Genomic DNA, 17,284 nt, shown 5'->3' on the forward strand with positions numbered 1-17,284 from the left:
GACCCTTTATGACTGTGGAAAGAAGCAAGATGGTGTCTTGAGAGCTATTTTAACAATAGGTCTTAATAGAAGTTTAACAGTGTTTTCTCCAATTGTCTTAGCAGAATCACTAAGAATTGTCTTAGTTAGGGGTTTAGTTCGAAGAGATTTGGGGGCACAGCTTCTGTTTATTAGCATGAACCCCAGTGAGATTTGTAAGGGACTCACAGAGTTTTAAAAAATTACATTAGCAGGAAAACTGTTAAGTTAGACTGAAAGGAGACTATAAGAGAGGCCTTTAGACCCTCAAACTTGTACAAGTAGGAAAGCAGGTTGTAGGACTTCCCTGGTGGTCCAGTCATTAAGAATCTCCGCTTCCTCTGCTGGGGGCACGGGTTGGATTCCTGGTTAGGAGCCAAGATTCCACCTGTGACTTGGTGTGGCCAAAAGTGAAAGCAGGCTGAGAAAGCCACTTGGATGCAAACACATGTTGCCTTTCATGAAAAGAAAAATTCAGAGGACAGAGCCAAGAGTTTAGAGAACACAGCCAAGAGCCAAGAACTATTTTTAGGCCTTGAGCACTAATCAAGCAGCTGCCAACCTGTGTCTGGTTGGGGAGCAAATAACATCTTTAGTTCACAAATCTTAAAATCTGTGAGTCAATGAGCATTTGGGAAACATTTCCTCTGGGACCAGAAGCCTTTAGATGACTACAACATATTGTCTGCACCCTCATTAGAGACTCTGGTGCCAGATCCATCCAGTCAAGCTACTGCTGAATTCTTGAGCTTAAGAAACCATGGGATAATAAACGTGTGTTCTTTTAAGCTGCAATAGAGAACTAATATACCATTTCTCACAATCTTGTTTCTGCTGTCTTTTTTTCTTTTTAAAACATATTTATTTATTTGGTTGGGTGTGGCAGGTCTTGGTTGTGGCATGCAAGATCTTTAGTTGCAGCATGTGGGATCTATTTCCCTGACCAGGGATTGAACCTGGATCTCCTGCATTGGGTGCATGGAATCTTAGCCACTGGACCACAAGGGAAGGACCATCTGCTGTCACATTAAAATAACAATATTTTCAGTCTGCTGTTGAATGAGATTTCCTCTATATTACACATTCAGAAAGTACATTTTTATCAGAATATTTTATTTCAAGAGTTAACACTTTTTTCAAAAAGTAAAAATATAGTTACTTCCCTGAGTATAAAGAACTCATCCTCCAATAAAAGACAATTACAAAAGTAGGCAATTAGAGGTACATAATTCTCTGCATTCAGTAATACTCTATTACAAATTTATTCTTTAAAATTGCGTGTATTTGGGGACTTCAATGTTTCAAAACAAAACAAAACAAAAAACCAACAAACAAAAACAAAACCGTAACAGCTTGTTTTGCACCTGTGATGTTAAGGTACGTCTGATCTGTCTTTATCAAATTCCAGAGCAATCTTTAAAGCAGTGCTGTTGAGGCCAACAGACTGCATGTTACATATGATAGAAACAACTATTCCTCTTGGGGGGACCTTGTTATTTAGAGCTTCTGCATCCAGTTCTTCGGGAAGGACCAGCAGGACACTACTTGCACCCACTGCGCCCCCGGTGTGGGAGGCATAGTGCCGCTGCTTCCTGCAAGAGCCATATGTCTGCTTCTTTTCCACCACGCCCCACGCCATCGCGTATTTACCCTCTTTATCCCAAGACATCTCTGTATTAGGGACTGGTGTCCAAATCATAAGCATTGTTTCTGGTTTAAGATATCCGGGTAAAAGATTTTCATTTGAGTTCTTAAACAGCCCGACTTGGTAACCATACAGCATCGCATTCCCAAATTTCAGAAGGTCACCCACTGTAGACAGAAATCCACCACCAGCCCATTTATAGGAGTTATCCACGTAAGGTGTGTTGACAAGGCGTTTCTTTTTATTGTAAACATAAAATCTAAAATGAAATAAGAATAGTCATTAAAAATGTGATAGTCTAGTATTGACTTCATACATGAAGATGAATAGAAAAATGTATACATGAGACAGATTGCATTTCATTGTAGTGAATATATTTTCTCAGAAAGTAACCACTAGTTTTCAGTATGATTCAAATAAAATGAAACACAAGTTACTGAGTATAGAAAGCAGACTGTTTTTTCTATTGGCAAGGCTTGTCCATGCTGAGTATATGAAACTTCTAATACTGTTAAAAGATGTACTGATCAGTACACGTGATATATATTTGCCCTGTGCATATGCAGAAACACCTAATGTTTGGTAGATATTTTTAGTTTCTGGGCTCAGGGAACCACGTGCTACACGTAAATTTTATAACTAAAAACATACTATTGGGATGTTCAGGAATAAGGTTAACATTTATAAGAAGACTACATCTCCTGGTTAAAACTAACATAGAAATACTATGTATAATGATGGGATGTGGTACTTTCTTGGTGTAGTGGAAGCAGTAGGAGTTAGCAAATCTCAGCCTGAATCCCAACTCTCACCCTTAATAGCTATGTTTAGTTTATTTGATTAATAAATACATATAAACTTCTTACTATGTTCCAGGTATTGTTCTAAGAAATATAGACATATGAACTAATTTCTTCCTGTAACAATGTTAGGAGATAGGTACTATTACAATTCCTAAGGCACAGAGAATATACATAACTTGCCCAAAGCCACACAGTTTATGTGGCAGAATTGGATTAAAATCTAGGCAATCTGTTGCCTCTCTGCTTCCGTCCTAACTTCTAAAATGGGGACAAAAATATCTACTTTGCAGAGTTAGAAAATAAATGTATAAAACACTCTGCATATTTCTGCTGCTGCTGCTAAGTCACTTCAGTCGTGTCTGACTCTGTGCGACCCCACAGACAGCAGCCACCAGGCTCCCCTGTCCCTGGGATTCTCCAGGCAAGACCACTGGAGTGGGTTGCCATTTCCTTCTCCATGCATATTTCTAATAGGTACTTAATAAACGTTTACTCACTTAAGTATTCAACGGTTATTGATGGAACACATACTATGTGCAGGCACTGTTTGGTTGCTAGGATAAGGTGTAAAACAAAAGAGACTAACCTCATGAGGTTTCCATTCCAATATGAGGAGACTGTACCATAAACATTAGGTACATAAAATGAAATCACAAAATAAATAAAGGACACAACTCTTGAGGCTCCTGCCTTTCAAGATTCATAATAAAATGGTACTCTTGGGTTCTCAGTTTGCTGAGAGTCTCACTTATAATGACTCTCATCTTCATCCATCCTTGGCTATTCATAAGCACAGTTAGACCTGAATCTCACCATCACTTTAAACTGTTATCACTAGGGTCTCAAACTCAGAAATTTCTTCCTATGACTATGACTTCCAACCCTTCCAGCTCTCCAAATGAACCCGCTCTCTGCCCTCAATGGCACCTTCATCCATGCCCATTGAATCTTCTCAATTTTCCCAGGTCTTTTAGTTTCTAGTGGTTTCCTCTGATTTTCTCTTCTAGGCTGAACTATATCATCAGTCATTTCAACTATTTCAATTGTGGTCTTTAGTGAGGCCACATCTTGCAGTTTCTCACTGTTCTGATTTTACACCATACCAATCTATCAATCCTGAATAAACCTAGGTACCCCGGATCTACCAAGAAAGGTTGCAGGAATTCATACAACAAAGCTGACTGCTATAAATTCATGCTCGTGCTAAGGGTCTTTGCTGTTGCTCTCAAATCTTTCTGTTCTTTTCCTGGGTACTTCCTGGTGGTGGTGTTGTAGTCGCTAAATTGTGTCCAACTGTTTGCAACCCCATGGGCGATAGCCTACCAGGCTCCTCTGTCCATGAAATCTCCCAGGCAAGAATATTGGAGTGGGTTGCCATTTCTTTCTCCAGGGGATCTTCCCAACCCAGGGATCGAACCCATGTCTCCTGCATTGCAGGCAGATTCTTTACCGCTAAGCCAGCAGGGAAGCCCCACTCCCTGGTGCACTCTTCATAGTTGGGACCCCCAATCCCACCCTCAGTCCCCTATCCTACTTCAGGCTTAGTCAGCAGATAACTATATTCCTTGTTTTACTGAGAAGATTGAGACCATCCAAAGTGAGCTAGAAACTCCCATCTTCATCTTAAAATGCATTTACATCATCATGCAATCTATAAAAAAAAATTCCCTATTGTTTTCAAGAGTAATTCTACTACCTGCATCTTTGACCACCTCCTACCACCTTTACAACCTTGTTCCACCAGTTATACTTCCTAGATTGTATTATCTCCTTGCAGTTTGCCCTCCAGGCAGAAGCCACAGATTGTGCCTCCTCTTCCCAGTCATTAAAAAACCCTCCAATGGTTATGAATGTAATGAGAATAAAACCCAAATTTCTCACAACAGTCTATGACATAGTCAATGACGTTCAGTAGAGGCAGGACTAGCTCCCCAAGGGAAATTGTGAGAGGCATGTTTTTTAGCTGTCACAATTATTGGATGGCTATTACTCAGACTTATGGGGTAGGGGCCTAAGGGTCCTAAATGCCCTGTGGTGTATGGGAAAGTCCCATACCATGGTGCATTCTCCTGTATCTATATCCTGTGAGATCAACCATCCTACCAGATGTTCATGTAAGCAAAATAAAATCTGTTTATAACTAGTTGAGTCTAGAACCTCCTCCATTTTATATGTAAATACAAACTACTTTTGGCACATTTTTACTCTAAGATGAATTCTTGAGTGCAGCCTTTGTGAAAATTGAAGACCACACTGTATTTTGCTCAAAACTTTAGCCAGAGTTAGCTACTAAGGACATGAGTTGAAGCACCAAATGCAATAAACCTGTACTGGTCTGCATTTACTTGTCACATTTAAAATAATTTTACATATTAAGTTGCAGTTGACTTTGTTACATCTTTGCATGTTGTGGTAAGTAAACATTATCATATTGATACATCTATTATATACCATATTCATCTGTTATATAATATTCCTTGTATTTCTTTTTTTACATTTTAGTTAGAGTATTGAATATAGGTTTATGATTTCCTATTTTCATTTCAGATAATAAGGGAAGTGTTAAAACATGTTGTTAAAGTAAGGGGCAGTGGGTCTAAAGGCACTGATACTCACTGTCCAATATAATTTAGCCCTTGCTTACCTCTCTGACCTCATCACTTACAACATCTTGTCCTCCTTCATAGCTTTCATTATTCATGTTTCAATTCAACTGACATGGCCTAAAACCAATATATTTTAAATAGACCTCCCCTTAACAGCCTCTTCCTGTATATCCCAGTGCTCTGTTCTATTTTCTTCATATCAATATAGGAGATTCTTAGTTTACATTTCCATAGAATGTAAGTTTCATAAGGGCAGGAATCTTATCTACCTGGTTCATTGATATTTCCCCCATCTAGAACAGTACTAGACATCCACTGAGTACTGTGAAATATGTTGAACACGTGAAAGCATCATTTGTTGGCCAAGTACTTAATGGAGACTCCTTGCAAGGCATTGGAGAGAAAAGAAAAACCATACACTGTGGCTGCTCTCAAAGGCAAACAGTCTTGTTGGACAGTTCTTAAATTTTAGAGCACCACATGAATCGCCTGGAGATTTTGTTAAAACGCAGATTCCGCTTTAGTAGGTCTGGGGAGGGCCCCAAATACTGCAGTTCTAGCAAGCTCCCAAGTGATGCCAATACTGCTTTGAGTAACAGGTTGTGGGATGACTAGCAAGATGGATGTGAGGAACCCTGAGCACTAGTGAGAGCAAGACTTGTTGAAATGGTTCCTCACTCTGCTGGGGAGCAAGAGTTCAGTTTGACTGAAGCAGACAGCGCTTCAAAAGGTGATGCCAGAGGATTAGACATGGGACAGGGCACACGTCACAAAGGCTTTCCTTGCCATGATAGGAATTTTGACACCTTCACCTGAGTTCACAAAATGCTCTAGTTTTCTATATGCTAAGGGGGAAAAAAACAAAACACTTTTTTTCCTTATCCTCATTATAGCTTTCAGTTTCCAGTCTTTTCACTCTCATATATTGTCAAACTACACGAAACAGTCCACACCTGCTGTTTTCATGCACTCACCTCTCCATTCATTCAGTTCCTTAGAATATGGCTTTCGTTCCCTCATCTCTACTAAACAGCTCTCTTACGTGTTATCAAGGATCTTCTAATTCCCCTCATTCTAGCTTCCCTTGTAGCACTGTGACCCACCACATCACTGACACTCCCCACAGGCCACTTTGCTCTTCGCGCTCTCTTCTAGCTCTCAGTCCCATGATTCTCCAGATCCCTCCCATCACCAGGGGTTCCAGGGTCCCAGGTCTTCTTTTCTATAGGAATTAACTACAAAACTGCAGCTGTACCACAATCCCTGTTCCAAATTTACCACCGGATTTTCTACTAGCATTAATGATTCTCAAATTTGTTTCTCGATGTTGTTTACCAGAATGAGAAGTGGGGCCTCATCCCTCCCTTCAAAATTCATAACTCTGAAGGATAGTGGGCACATAATTTGAAAAATGACTCCTCTTTCTTCTGTCATGATTCCTATATGTCTCCCAAAAGTCCAAGTCATAATATTGGGTGAAGCAGGGGTGACCACAGGTATAATGCTCTGAAGATTAAAAAAGTCTTCAGAGGATCTAAGTATACTCCCCGGAGAGCCAATGATTTGATATATTGTCTTCTCATTTTGCAAAATGAACATGTCCAGAAGTGATCTCCTTTGAATCTTCTCATATTTCTCCTCTCCGTTAAGATCTTTCTTGCCTCTCTTGCCCTCAACTCTCACATTCAGTAATGACAAATCCCATCATTCAACCTTAGCTTTCTGTCTAATCTTTCTCCCTTCCTTTCATTCCTATAGCCACTCTTGTATTTTAGGTCCTCATTACTTTTTGCCTGAACTCTGACTACACTTGTATTTCCAGTCAATCAAATTTCAAAAAAATCACATGATAGAATAATAAAAATAGGTTTCTCAATGAAAAATCTATTTGTTAGAGTGATCTCCAAGTTTGTAAACTAGGAGAGACCTACAAATCTATTTTGGTTAATAATCAGCTTTGCATTATACAACTTAATGCAGCATTTCAAAGCACTTATATCAAGGCTGGAACTTAGGATGACTCCTCTTTTAAAATAAATTCTAAGCTTTAATCTTTTGATTCATTTTTATAGAGGACAAATTAATGACTTCTCATGAAAATAATCTTGATCAGTTGAATGATAACTTCACTATTTCAAATTCTTAAGGAATTTCTGCACTAAAAGAATGGAATTATGGACACAAGTTCTTAAATTACTGGAGTATCTTTGTAACTGAATAATTGATGGAATGATGCCAAATAGTCATCCTGAAGAATCTCTATAGTTTCTGCACAACAACATTATAGTACTATAGAAATCTACATCTAGAAGCTTATAAATGCAAAATAATTTTAAATCCTTTTTAAATTCCTTTACAAATAATTATGCATCACTTTGTATTTTATTGCTTTAAGAAGTTAAAAAACCCATAGAACTTAACATGCATATTATACAAACCAATTCCACTCTAACATTTAGCATTAACGTGGGCTGAACCTACGACCTGAGAGTCCATAGGCTAAAGGCATAAAACAAAGCTTCACAAGGAACAATGCTTAATCTTAGAAGATACTTGAGAAAATAAAAATAATTAACAATAAAGATAATAAGAGAAGGTAAAGACCATACTTATACTATCAAAATACAGCAAACACTTCAGAAAACATTTTATTTGATTTTGGTCCTATCCATTATAAAAGAGATCTTTGTTGCAAGTATTATGCCAAACAAAGAAAATATGAATAGTGTCTAATAAGCTAATGCATTGACTAAGGATTCCCCCATCAATAGTGTCCTTCAGTGGCAAGAACATTCATTCCATTTCCCTATGGGTTTTTGCTAAAGGGTTATTTAGTTTACCTGCTTATACAGAGTATACTTGAAATACAGAATAAATGTATCTATTTGCATATACAGAATCAATGTTCCTATCCTTCAAGAAACCCCAGTTTCACTCAGGACAACAATGCACCCAGCCAAAAGCGGATTTCTCTGCATTTATTACAGCTGAATGTTCCCTGATACTAAAATTCTGGCCAGAGAAATGTAGGTAATATTTTGGGGTGGGATTCTGGGAAAATACCTCAAACAGGTGACAGATACTGTGAGGCACTATTTTAAAGACACACACACATTCACACAGAGAAGTGATAAAGAATATAAAAATATTTACTTCTGGGACACAGTAACTCTAAAAAGCCTAGGTCAAGATAATACATACATATTTATGATTATACCAAGGGGTCAGTAGACTAGATAACAAAGCTGCAAACTTTTGCTCGAAATTTTATTTCTTGTTAAAATTGTACCATAAAACAAATAGAAACATAAGCAATTACTAAGTTTTACTTGAAGGTTTTTTATTATTTTTTTTAAACACACATCTTTGAGAAGATTTCTTTTCCTCCCTGCACTTCCACTCGAAGCTGGTGCCTCTAAGCCCTTTTGAAATAATTATTACAAAAATAAAAAAGAATCAGAGTTGAGCTTCTAGAGGCCCAAATATAAATTCTACCAAGTGAAATAAAAACAAAGAAAATGGACAGAACATTTTCCTTTGTAACAACATTTCCTCCTTCTTTTAGTGTCCTATTTTATTTCTGTAGCCCATTTAATCTACCTAAAATGAATCACTTACTCCTTTAGCACCACTGGGCACAAGCAAAAATAAAGAAAATCCCAGAGCTGATGGAAACCTTTAACGGTAGAAACAGAAACCCACTGCCTTTTCTCAAAGAATGGGCGATAAGATGAAATTAACTCACTGTCACATGCCATGTTTTGGTATTTGTACATTACTTACTAAGAAAACAACAAACAACAGCTGACTTGCAGTCTGTACATTCATGGAGGCTTAATTTTCAGTTGAGAAAAGAGGCTCAGTGATTTTCCCTTATATAGAAGAGTAGGTATCTGTTATCAAATGCCTAGATTTAACTCAAAATAAGGTTATGAATCTATGCCAACATTACAAGAATCTTTTCTAGATTCAACTGATAACTTCAGGTGTTATTTTTTTCTTATGTTTCCAGGAGAATATAATGTGGACCTAGATATAATAAGTATTGTCTGAAAACTACAGGTCATTTCCATTGTTAAAGTGTTTACAAATAACAAATGCTGGAGAGGGTATGGAGAAAAGGGAACCCTCCTACACTGTTGGTGGGAATGTAAGTTAGTGTGGCCACTATGGAGAAGAGTAAGGAGGTTCCTCAAAAAATTAAAAATAGAATTGCCACATGATCCAGTAATCCCACTCTTCTGCATATACTCAGACAAAACCATAATTCAAAAAGATACATACACCCCTATGTTCATAGAAGCACTGTTTGCAATAGTCAAGACATGAAAATAATCTAAATGTCCATCAACGAATAAATAAAGATGTGGTGTGTATACACACACACACACACACACACACGATGTATACTCAACCATAAAAAAAGATATAATGTCATTTGTAGCAACATGGATATAACCAGAGATTATCATAGTAAGTAAAGTAAGTCAGGAAGAGAAAGACAAATACCATACGATATCACTTATATATGGACTCTAAAATACTGCATGTATGAACCTATTTACAAATCAGAAACAGACTCGCAGACATAGAGAACAGGCTTGTGGTTGCCAAAGGGGAGGTGAGGAGGCAGAGGAATGAACTGGGAGCTTGGGGTTAGTTGAGGCAAACTGTTACATTTAGAACCGATAAACAACAAGGTCCTACTAATACAGCACAGAGAAATATATCCAATCTCCTGGGATACACCATAATAGAAAAGAAGATTAAATAAAGAATGTGTATATGTGTATAACTGAGTCTCTTTGCTATATAGCAGAAATTAGCACAACATTGTAAATCAACTACACTTTAAAAAAAAAAAAGACAGAACAAAACAACAACAACAAAAACCTACAGGTCACTTAAAAATTAAAATTCATTGCTTGCTGCTAACCTAATTTCTTTTAGGTTCAAAAAAATCTCTTTCAGGCTGACTTGCAATGCATATTTGATCCTTTTAAATAAGATGATAATTTAAAAATGGTAATTTAACTAAATATAACAGAAAACTGAACAAAGCTAGTATGAGAGATAAAGCTAAAAAAACATCTACCATTTCATCTAGTCAAGTATCATTAAGTCATTTGTAAAGTGTGTTCTCTAATGGAAACTTAAAAAGTAAAAGTAACAGTTGATTTGTTAAATGTGTTGTTACCTTTCTAACCAACCAAATAATAAGAATAAAATGGAAAACACCATAACTGTAAAACTCATAGTAGTCTTTAGTCACAAGATTTTCTTTCACTCCCTTTTTTATACATTACTAGTAAAAATTATGACAACTTTTTAGCTTGATTACTTAAAAAAAAAATGATTTTCAAAGTTTTACAGGGGAGAAAACTGGTATATACCATGTCAAATTACCATCACCAGTAAAGGAATACAATGAATTCATGTGACTTCTGAGACCTGATGACTAAATGTAACCTGCGATCCTAGATTAGATCCTGAACCAGAAAGAAAAATGTTTTTCCTTGTGTTATAAAGGAAATTATTGGGGCAACTGATAAAACCTGAATAATGTCTGTAGATTTGATATAAGCATTATGTTGATGTTAATTTCCTGAATGCCCTGTTTTAGAAAATACATGTTTAAGTATTTATGGGTACCACTTAAGTATAAGGGGTACCATATTGCCAACTGATTTCCAAATGGCTGAGAAAAAAATTACATAGAGACAGACAGATAAAGCAAATGTGGTAAAATAACTAACATGTGGGGAATCTGGTTGAAGAGTATATGAAAATTCTTTGTACCAGTTTGTGTAACTTTTCTATAAGTGTAAGATAATTTCAAAATTAAAAAAATAATTAAAAATAATAAAAGGTAAATAAAACATTAACTAAAACATAAGGGATGATGGAAAATCAAATTATAGATACCCATGATGGGTACAATAAAAGTTTAATTATTCATGTGCTTAAATTATTATTGCTAACTTTTATCTAAGGACCTTGGATTACTTCATATATATATATATGGATATATATATGGAAAATAAAATGTATTTTATTTTACTTACATTATAGGTGGAAAAGAGAGACATGAAGAAAAGCTCCCAAAATGTGGCAAGTTGATAATGGCATGGAGACAAGCAAAGTGTGACTTTAAATTGATAACATAGTGTGAAGACACAATTTAGCCAGACGTACCAGAAGGTAATCATTTACCTTGCTCTATTGTAAATCACTGGCTCATTCTCCTCCTGCACAGTTGTCAGCATATCCAAGTCATGGAATATTTTCTGCATATAGTCCAAATATTTATATCCTGAAGCTCTTTCTACTATGGCTGCCAGTAGGGTATAGCCAAAAGTTGAATACAAAAACTGACTACCTTGAGACATCATTGCAAAGGGGAAAAAAAAAAAGAAAATGCTTCATTATTATTCAAAAACACGCAAAATATTTTCCTACTGAAAACTGGCACTTTTTAAAAACTAGAATACTTAAGAATTTAGATGAAGATCATGGATGATATATTAACAAATTTAGTCAACTTTGCAATGGCCCTGCTTATTCCATGTCTCAAACACAAGAATGTTAATAAAATGATCGATATATTTATTAGTCTTTTTGTTTTCTTTGCCATGCCCCTACCAGGGATTGAACTCCTTGCCCTTTGCCATGGAAGGGTGGAGTCCTAACTAATGGACCTCTAGGGAATTTCCACAAACCACTTTTAAAATGAAAATGGAATACAAGGACATAAACCTGCAATAAATTTAAAGATAAAGTGGTTTTGGCAGGCATCACACCAAAAAACACACAAAAATATTATTTTTATAGAGCAGATTTTTGGGAAATAAAATTAAGCTGGGGTATGCTAATTTAAGAAATGAATGCATAAAACAAATTGAATAATTTAAATATTAAATACTAACAACATACAAAAAATCAGCAGTGCTTCATCATGCAAACTTTGGTCCAAATTTTATTTGGAGGGCTATTCCAACACCTTATTTTTTCCATGAATATCCTGATACTGAGAACCCATTAAATGTCTAGGTAGCCTCCAGTGAAGTTAAAGCAAACAACTAACTGCCTGAATGTTAGGCTTTGTTAAGAACTATAGACAACAAAGGCAAGCATCTAATAAAACCATGCCATCATCAGCCACACTGAATGCATTCAGGACGGTATCATTTTGGAGTTTCTGAAAATTAATCATTCAATAATGATGATTTTGTAAAAAGAAGAAATTAACACTCACCAGGTTTGAAGAATAAAGGGTCATTTTTAAATAATCTTAGAGATTCAATTGAATTTTCAAATTTTTCTTTCAAATATAATTCACCTTGTTCAAAATCATTCTTTTTCTTGTAAGGTTTTGAATTTCGCCCTTTGGTTTCACTATCTTGCTCTACCTTAGCTTTAGCAAAGTCATTCTTTTCATTGCTTTTGCCTCCTTTTTCTTTTAACTCTTTTTCTTGGTCAGATTCCATCATCTCTTTCATCATCTTTAAGGCTTTATAAGCTTTCTCTTCTTTCACCTTTTTCATGTCCTTTTCATAATGACGAATTCCACTTAAGTGGGAAATCAATAATCTTGTTGTAACAGACACCTAACAGTAAAAACATGAAAATTCAACTATGATATTAAACTGCATAATAAAAGTCAGTAGCCTTGGAATAATGTTTCAGCAATATTTTCCATTTTAAGCTGCTGCTATCATGTATACATCTTAGCCTCAAATTTCAGAAAAATATCCACTCAGTTATTATCAGGATAAAATAAAACTTTAATCCATTAACAAAATTTAAAAATAAATCAAAGAATCTTATGAAACCTTTTAAACCACTTAGATGTCATTAGAAAAATGAACTATGAGCTTCATTACCTTTTCACCTTCATATTCTTTTTCTGGGAATTCAGGAACATAATGTTGAACTGGAATATCAAGATCCAATTTCCCTGCTTCCCACAGTTTGGCAATAGCAACCATGGTGAGGCTTTTGCTGATACTGGCAATTCTCATAACTGTCTCTGGCTTGCATGGTACACGGTTCTCAACGTCAGCATAACCTAAACCTTTGGGAGAAAAAAGCAAAAAGTCATAATAGGTCTCATGGTCAAAGGAGTCTTCAAAAACTGAAATAATACTATCTTAAAACATTCTATGTGCTTATCAAAAGAAAAAGCTATTCCACTTGCATAATTAATCAAAACTGAACATATAAGGGATGAGTCTTAGCAATACTGACAACAACAGTAGGCCTAACAATTTAACCTTATAACAAGGCTGAAATTGTACCCTGTGCAAATCAGTAATGTTATGATTCAGTCACTAATGCTTAGCTTATCTAAACAATTCGGTTATTCCATATTTTAAAATAAATTACATTCTTTAAGGAAAACATCATTGTTCTTCAGATTATATTTATTCTTGATTTTTTAGTGAGTTTATACAAAATCCCTTAAAAAGACTAATAAAACAAATGTGAAAAGATGCCCCAGAAAACCAATCAAGCTGATCATCAGTTAAATTCAGCTGTAGGTCAGAAGAAAATTAAGAAGAACTCATGGGTCACAAAGAGTCAGACAGGACTGACTGAACAACAACTAACTTAAATAAAGCTCCTTCTAGAAAATATTTTAAGTTTGGTTTCATCTTCCGTAGGATAAAAGTGTTGCAGTCTAAGATATATAAAGAACTTAGACCTGAAAAGAATGAAAAGGTATAATTATTTTCACCTGTAAATGTAATGTAGATTGTGCAGAAAAATACTTGCATAAAAACAAAGCCCTCACCTACAGGGATGACATTTATATAATTTTAATTATAATACCTTTCATAAATGTTGATTGGGCTACGCTTAAACTTGGACAAAGAATCATTTTTCTTTAAATTCAAAACCTTACTGCTCCTATCAACTTCTAAAAGTACTGCTTCCTTTAAATGATGTTTGAAACAACATTTCCTAAAAGCTGGGTTTCTAAAAACCTGCTGTGATGAGTTAGACCAATTTGTGCACAATGGAAAAGTAAATCAAATTACAAAATTCTTTGATAAAAGTATCATAAAAATTAGAAATCTATGTTCCCAAGTTGCTAGCTTTTTGTCTGAAAATATAGCTGACACCCCTGTATAGTCAAAAACAAAAACAAATAGACTGTAAACTCATTGAGGAAAAGGAATCATGTATATCCCCAGTTCTTAGTACTGTGCATTTTATACAACGGAGGATTCAATAAATTTTTCACTGAATTAAAAAAGAAAAACGCTACATCCTGATGTTTTATTTAATCATAAGGGTTATCTACAAACGTGCAGTTAACAGACTTTTATACACAACTTTGAAAGCAATAAATTCAGTATTTTAAGAAAGTGGGGGTAAAAACAAAGTATCTTTAAGACTCCAATTTATTCATCAGAGTCACATTTTAAATCTTGCTATTCTATTGCAACACAGAATAAAGTCCAATTCTTTATTCTGTTAGGCACTTTTCTCTAAAGTATGTATCCCACACCATGGAATATTACTCAGTCATTGAAAAGAATTCATTTGAATCAGTTCTAATGAGATGGATGAAACTGGAGCCCATTATACAGAGCGAAGTAAGCCAGAAAGATAAAGACCATTACAGTATACTAACACATATATATGGAATTTAGAAAGATGGTAACGATAACCCTATATGCAAAACAGAAAAAGAGACTCAGATGTATAGAACCAACTTGTGGACTCTGGGAGAAGGCGAGGGTGGGATGTTTCAAGAGAACAGCATCGAAACATGTATATTATCTAGGGTGAAACAGACCACCAGCCCAGGTTGGGTGCATGAGACAAGTGCTCGGGCCTGGTGCACTGGGAAGACCCAGAGGGATCGGGTGGAGAGGGAGGTGGGAGGGGGGACCGGGATGGGGAATACATGTAAATCCATGGCTAATTCATTTCAATGTATGACAAAAACCACTGCAATGATGTAAAGTAATTAGCCTCCAACTAATAAAAATAAATGGAAAAAAAAAAGTATGTATCCCACTTCATGGGATTCATTCTGAATAGTAACACATCAAGATTTCATTCACCGACTGGCAGAAAACAAGCCAATAAATAAAGCTATTCTGAGCCTACCTTCTGACCAGACTTCTTTTCCATCTACAGAGACTCCAACAACGATGCCCGGTGCGCCCACCTCATCCTAAGAGCCAAGGGGAAAGCACAGTTCAAGAGCACAGTTGAAGACAAGCCGAAATCCGCTGCAGGTCCGCCAGCGCCTTCCTCTAGGGCTTCCCTCGGCCCCGCCCCACCACGCCCCCTCGGTCCGGGCCCCGCCCACCTCGGCGCCAGCTGGCCGGGCGCTAACGGTGAGGGGTGTGCCTGCCCGGCACCCTGAGGGGGAAGGGGCGGACCTTGACCTCCGCCCCGACTGGGGCAACCTCCCAACAGCTTCTGACCATGGCCGGGAGAACGGGAAACGGGAAGTCTTTCTCGCCACCGGGCTGGGGTCCGCTCGCCCCGAAGAATAACCACCAAGGGGCCTCATTATTCCGGGGTGACGCGCCGGGTTCCCGGCTGCCTACGCCCCCGGTCGCTCCACCTTGATCCTGTGCAGGAGGTCGCGGCTGCTGTCGATGGCTCTGGCGAAGTGCCTGGCGTGCGGCGGCGCCGGGGTCTGCGGAGACCACGGGGCGAGGGGCTGTTCCTGCGGCTGCAGTGGCTCGGCCTGAGGCGGCGCCTCGGGGTCTGGGGCCGCGGCAGGTGGCGCGGGGGATGCGCCCCTCAGCCCGCCGGCCAGTTTCACCCCAAGTGCCAGCCCCAGCCCCAGCCCCAGCCCGAGGCCCCCGACCCACCCGGGGCCGAGTGGCGGCAGCCCGGCGCGCTGATGAACCGCACGCCGCCCACAGCCCCAGGCGCAGCCCCCGGTGGTCGCGGCCCTGGCCGTCACTGCTGACAGAAGCCGGTACATGGTGTCTCTGGCGAGCCAGCAGCTTCAGAGCTCCCGCAGGCCGGGCTGGCGGCTGTGGCTCACGGAAGGGATGGGAGGGGAGGGGAAGGGAGGGGGGCGGTGACTGCGCTCAGGCCCTAGCAGTCAAGGCCCGATGGACGGAGAGCCGATAGCATCGAGTCCTTCCTCTTTTCCTTTTTTAACTTTGTCTTGTCTCTTTCTCGATATTTCTTCATCTTTCTCCCTGCCCTCCAGTTTCCCCTCCTCTGCCTCTTCTTAGATCCGGTGTCGCCTCCTCACAGAAGCGTTCGTAGGCCCCGTCCCTAGGAGCTCTCTCCACACCTGGAGCCCCAATGCACACAAAACTTTTGTTTCACTCAACTAATCTGATTTCTTACCAGGCCGAAAGTATCATGTAATTTGTAGTTAGCTATGATCTCTGACAGCTGTAGATGATCAGAGGTTTTTGTGAAATAAGAAACCTAACCTCAAGTTACCATAAAATGTAAAAGGTGTATAATCCTAACACCATTTAATAAGATGTTAATTTTGAAGATAATTAAACATTCATTACTTCGGGATATATAATTATCTTTTATATATTACATATTACCTATAGTATATTTTAAATATTGTAGTATTTTTAAAATAAAAATATTTAATATTATGTATTAAATCTATTTAATATTATTTTATGTATTAAATTATTTAAATAAATAATAAATATATTTATATATTTCCCAAAGATTTCTGAAAGCTTGTAAGCCTTAGCACTGGGGCAGCATACACAATGTATAAAATGAGCCTGTCTTTCCTTACACGTGGAATTTGTAGAGAGAATTCACAGACTTGACAAGCTATTGTGAAGAGAAAAAGTTGTGAACATCTTGAAAAAATGAAAGTGTTAGTCGCTCAGTCATGTCTGACTCTGTGACTCCATGGACTGCAGCCCGCTAGGCTCCTCTGTCTATGGAATTCTCCAGGTAAGAATACTGGAGTGGGTTGCCATTTCCTTCTCCAAGGAGCCTCCTGACCCAGGGATCAAACCTGGGTCTCCCGCATTGCAGGCAGATTCTTCACCATCTGAGCCACCAGGGAAGCCCAAACATCTTGAGCTATTATTTAATTTTAAGGAAAAGGCAATAACAGTAAGCACATCTAGTCAGAAGATACTGGAGCTAAATAATTATATAGTGACGGGCTGTTTATAAAGCCTACAACCCTGAAGAGACCAGGGTATCCTAGGACCCAAAGGTTTTTGCAGTGAAAGTCACTG

At 37.8% G+C, this 17,284-nt stretch overlaps 1 protein-coding gene across 2 annotated transcripts; it reads right to left on the minus strand.

Moving 5' to 3' along the window:
• Nucleotides 1–1,110: 1,110 nt before the first annotated feature.
• Nucleotides 1,111–16,108, minus strand: LACTB (lactamase beta). 2 transcript variants are annotated; one of them, XM_020885865.2, is made up of 6 exons: nt 15,661–16,105; nt 15,195–15,261; nt 12,956–13,146; nt 12,328–12,679; nt 11,286–11,451; nt 1,111–1,922 (listed from the first exon to the last, which is right to left on the minus strand). In XM_020885865.2, exons 1-6 carry the CDS (start codon nt 16,027–16,029, stop codon nt 1,391–1,393), a joined length of 1,677 nt encoding a protein of 558 aa, XP_020741524.1. In that variant the 5' UTR covers nt 16,030–16,105; the 3' UTR covers nt 1,111–1,390. The 2 variants fall into 2 exon arrangements, with proteins under 2 accessions (XP_020741524.1, XP_070325264.1); XM_070469163.1 differs by lacking the exon at nt 1,111–1,922 and having other exon boundaries at nt 11,302–11,447; nt 15,661–16,108.
• Between the last annotated feature and the right edge of the window lie 1,176 nt (nt 16,109–17,284).

The sequence above is a fragment of the Odocoileus virginianus genome, chromosome 6 (genome assembly GCF_023699985.2).
Source record: "Odocoileus virginianus isolate 20LAN1187 ecotype Illinois chromosome 6, Ovbor_1.2, whole genome shotgun sequence".
In the NCBI taxonomy this organism is placed as follows: Eukaryota; Metazoa; Chordata; class Mammalia; order Artiodactyla; family Cervidae; genus Odocoileus; species Odocoileus virginianus.

Excerpts from the sequence above, each read along its gene's own strand:
- LACTB (XM_020885865.2), bottom strand. The coding sequence starts at position 16,029 with ATGTACCGGCTTCTGTCAGCAGTGACGGCCAGGGCCGCGACCACCGGG. Across the intron at positions 12,680-12,955 it reads AAGAATATGAAGGTGAAAAG|GTGTCTGTTACAACAAGATT; the intron begins GTAATGAAGCTC and ends TTTTACTGTTAG. Across the intron at positions 11,452-12,327 it reads CCCTTTATTCTTCAAACCTG|GTAGTCAGTTTTTGTATTCA; the intron begins GTGAGTGTTAAT and ends TGATGTCTCAAG.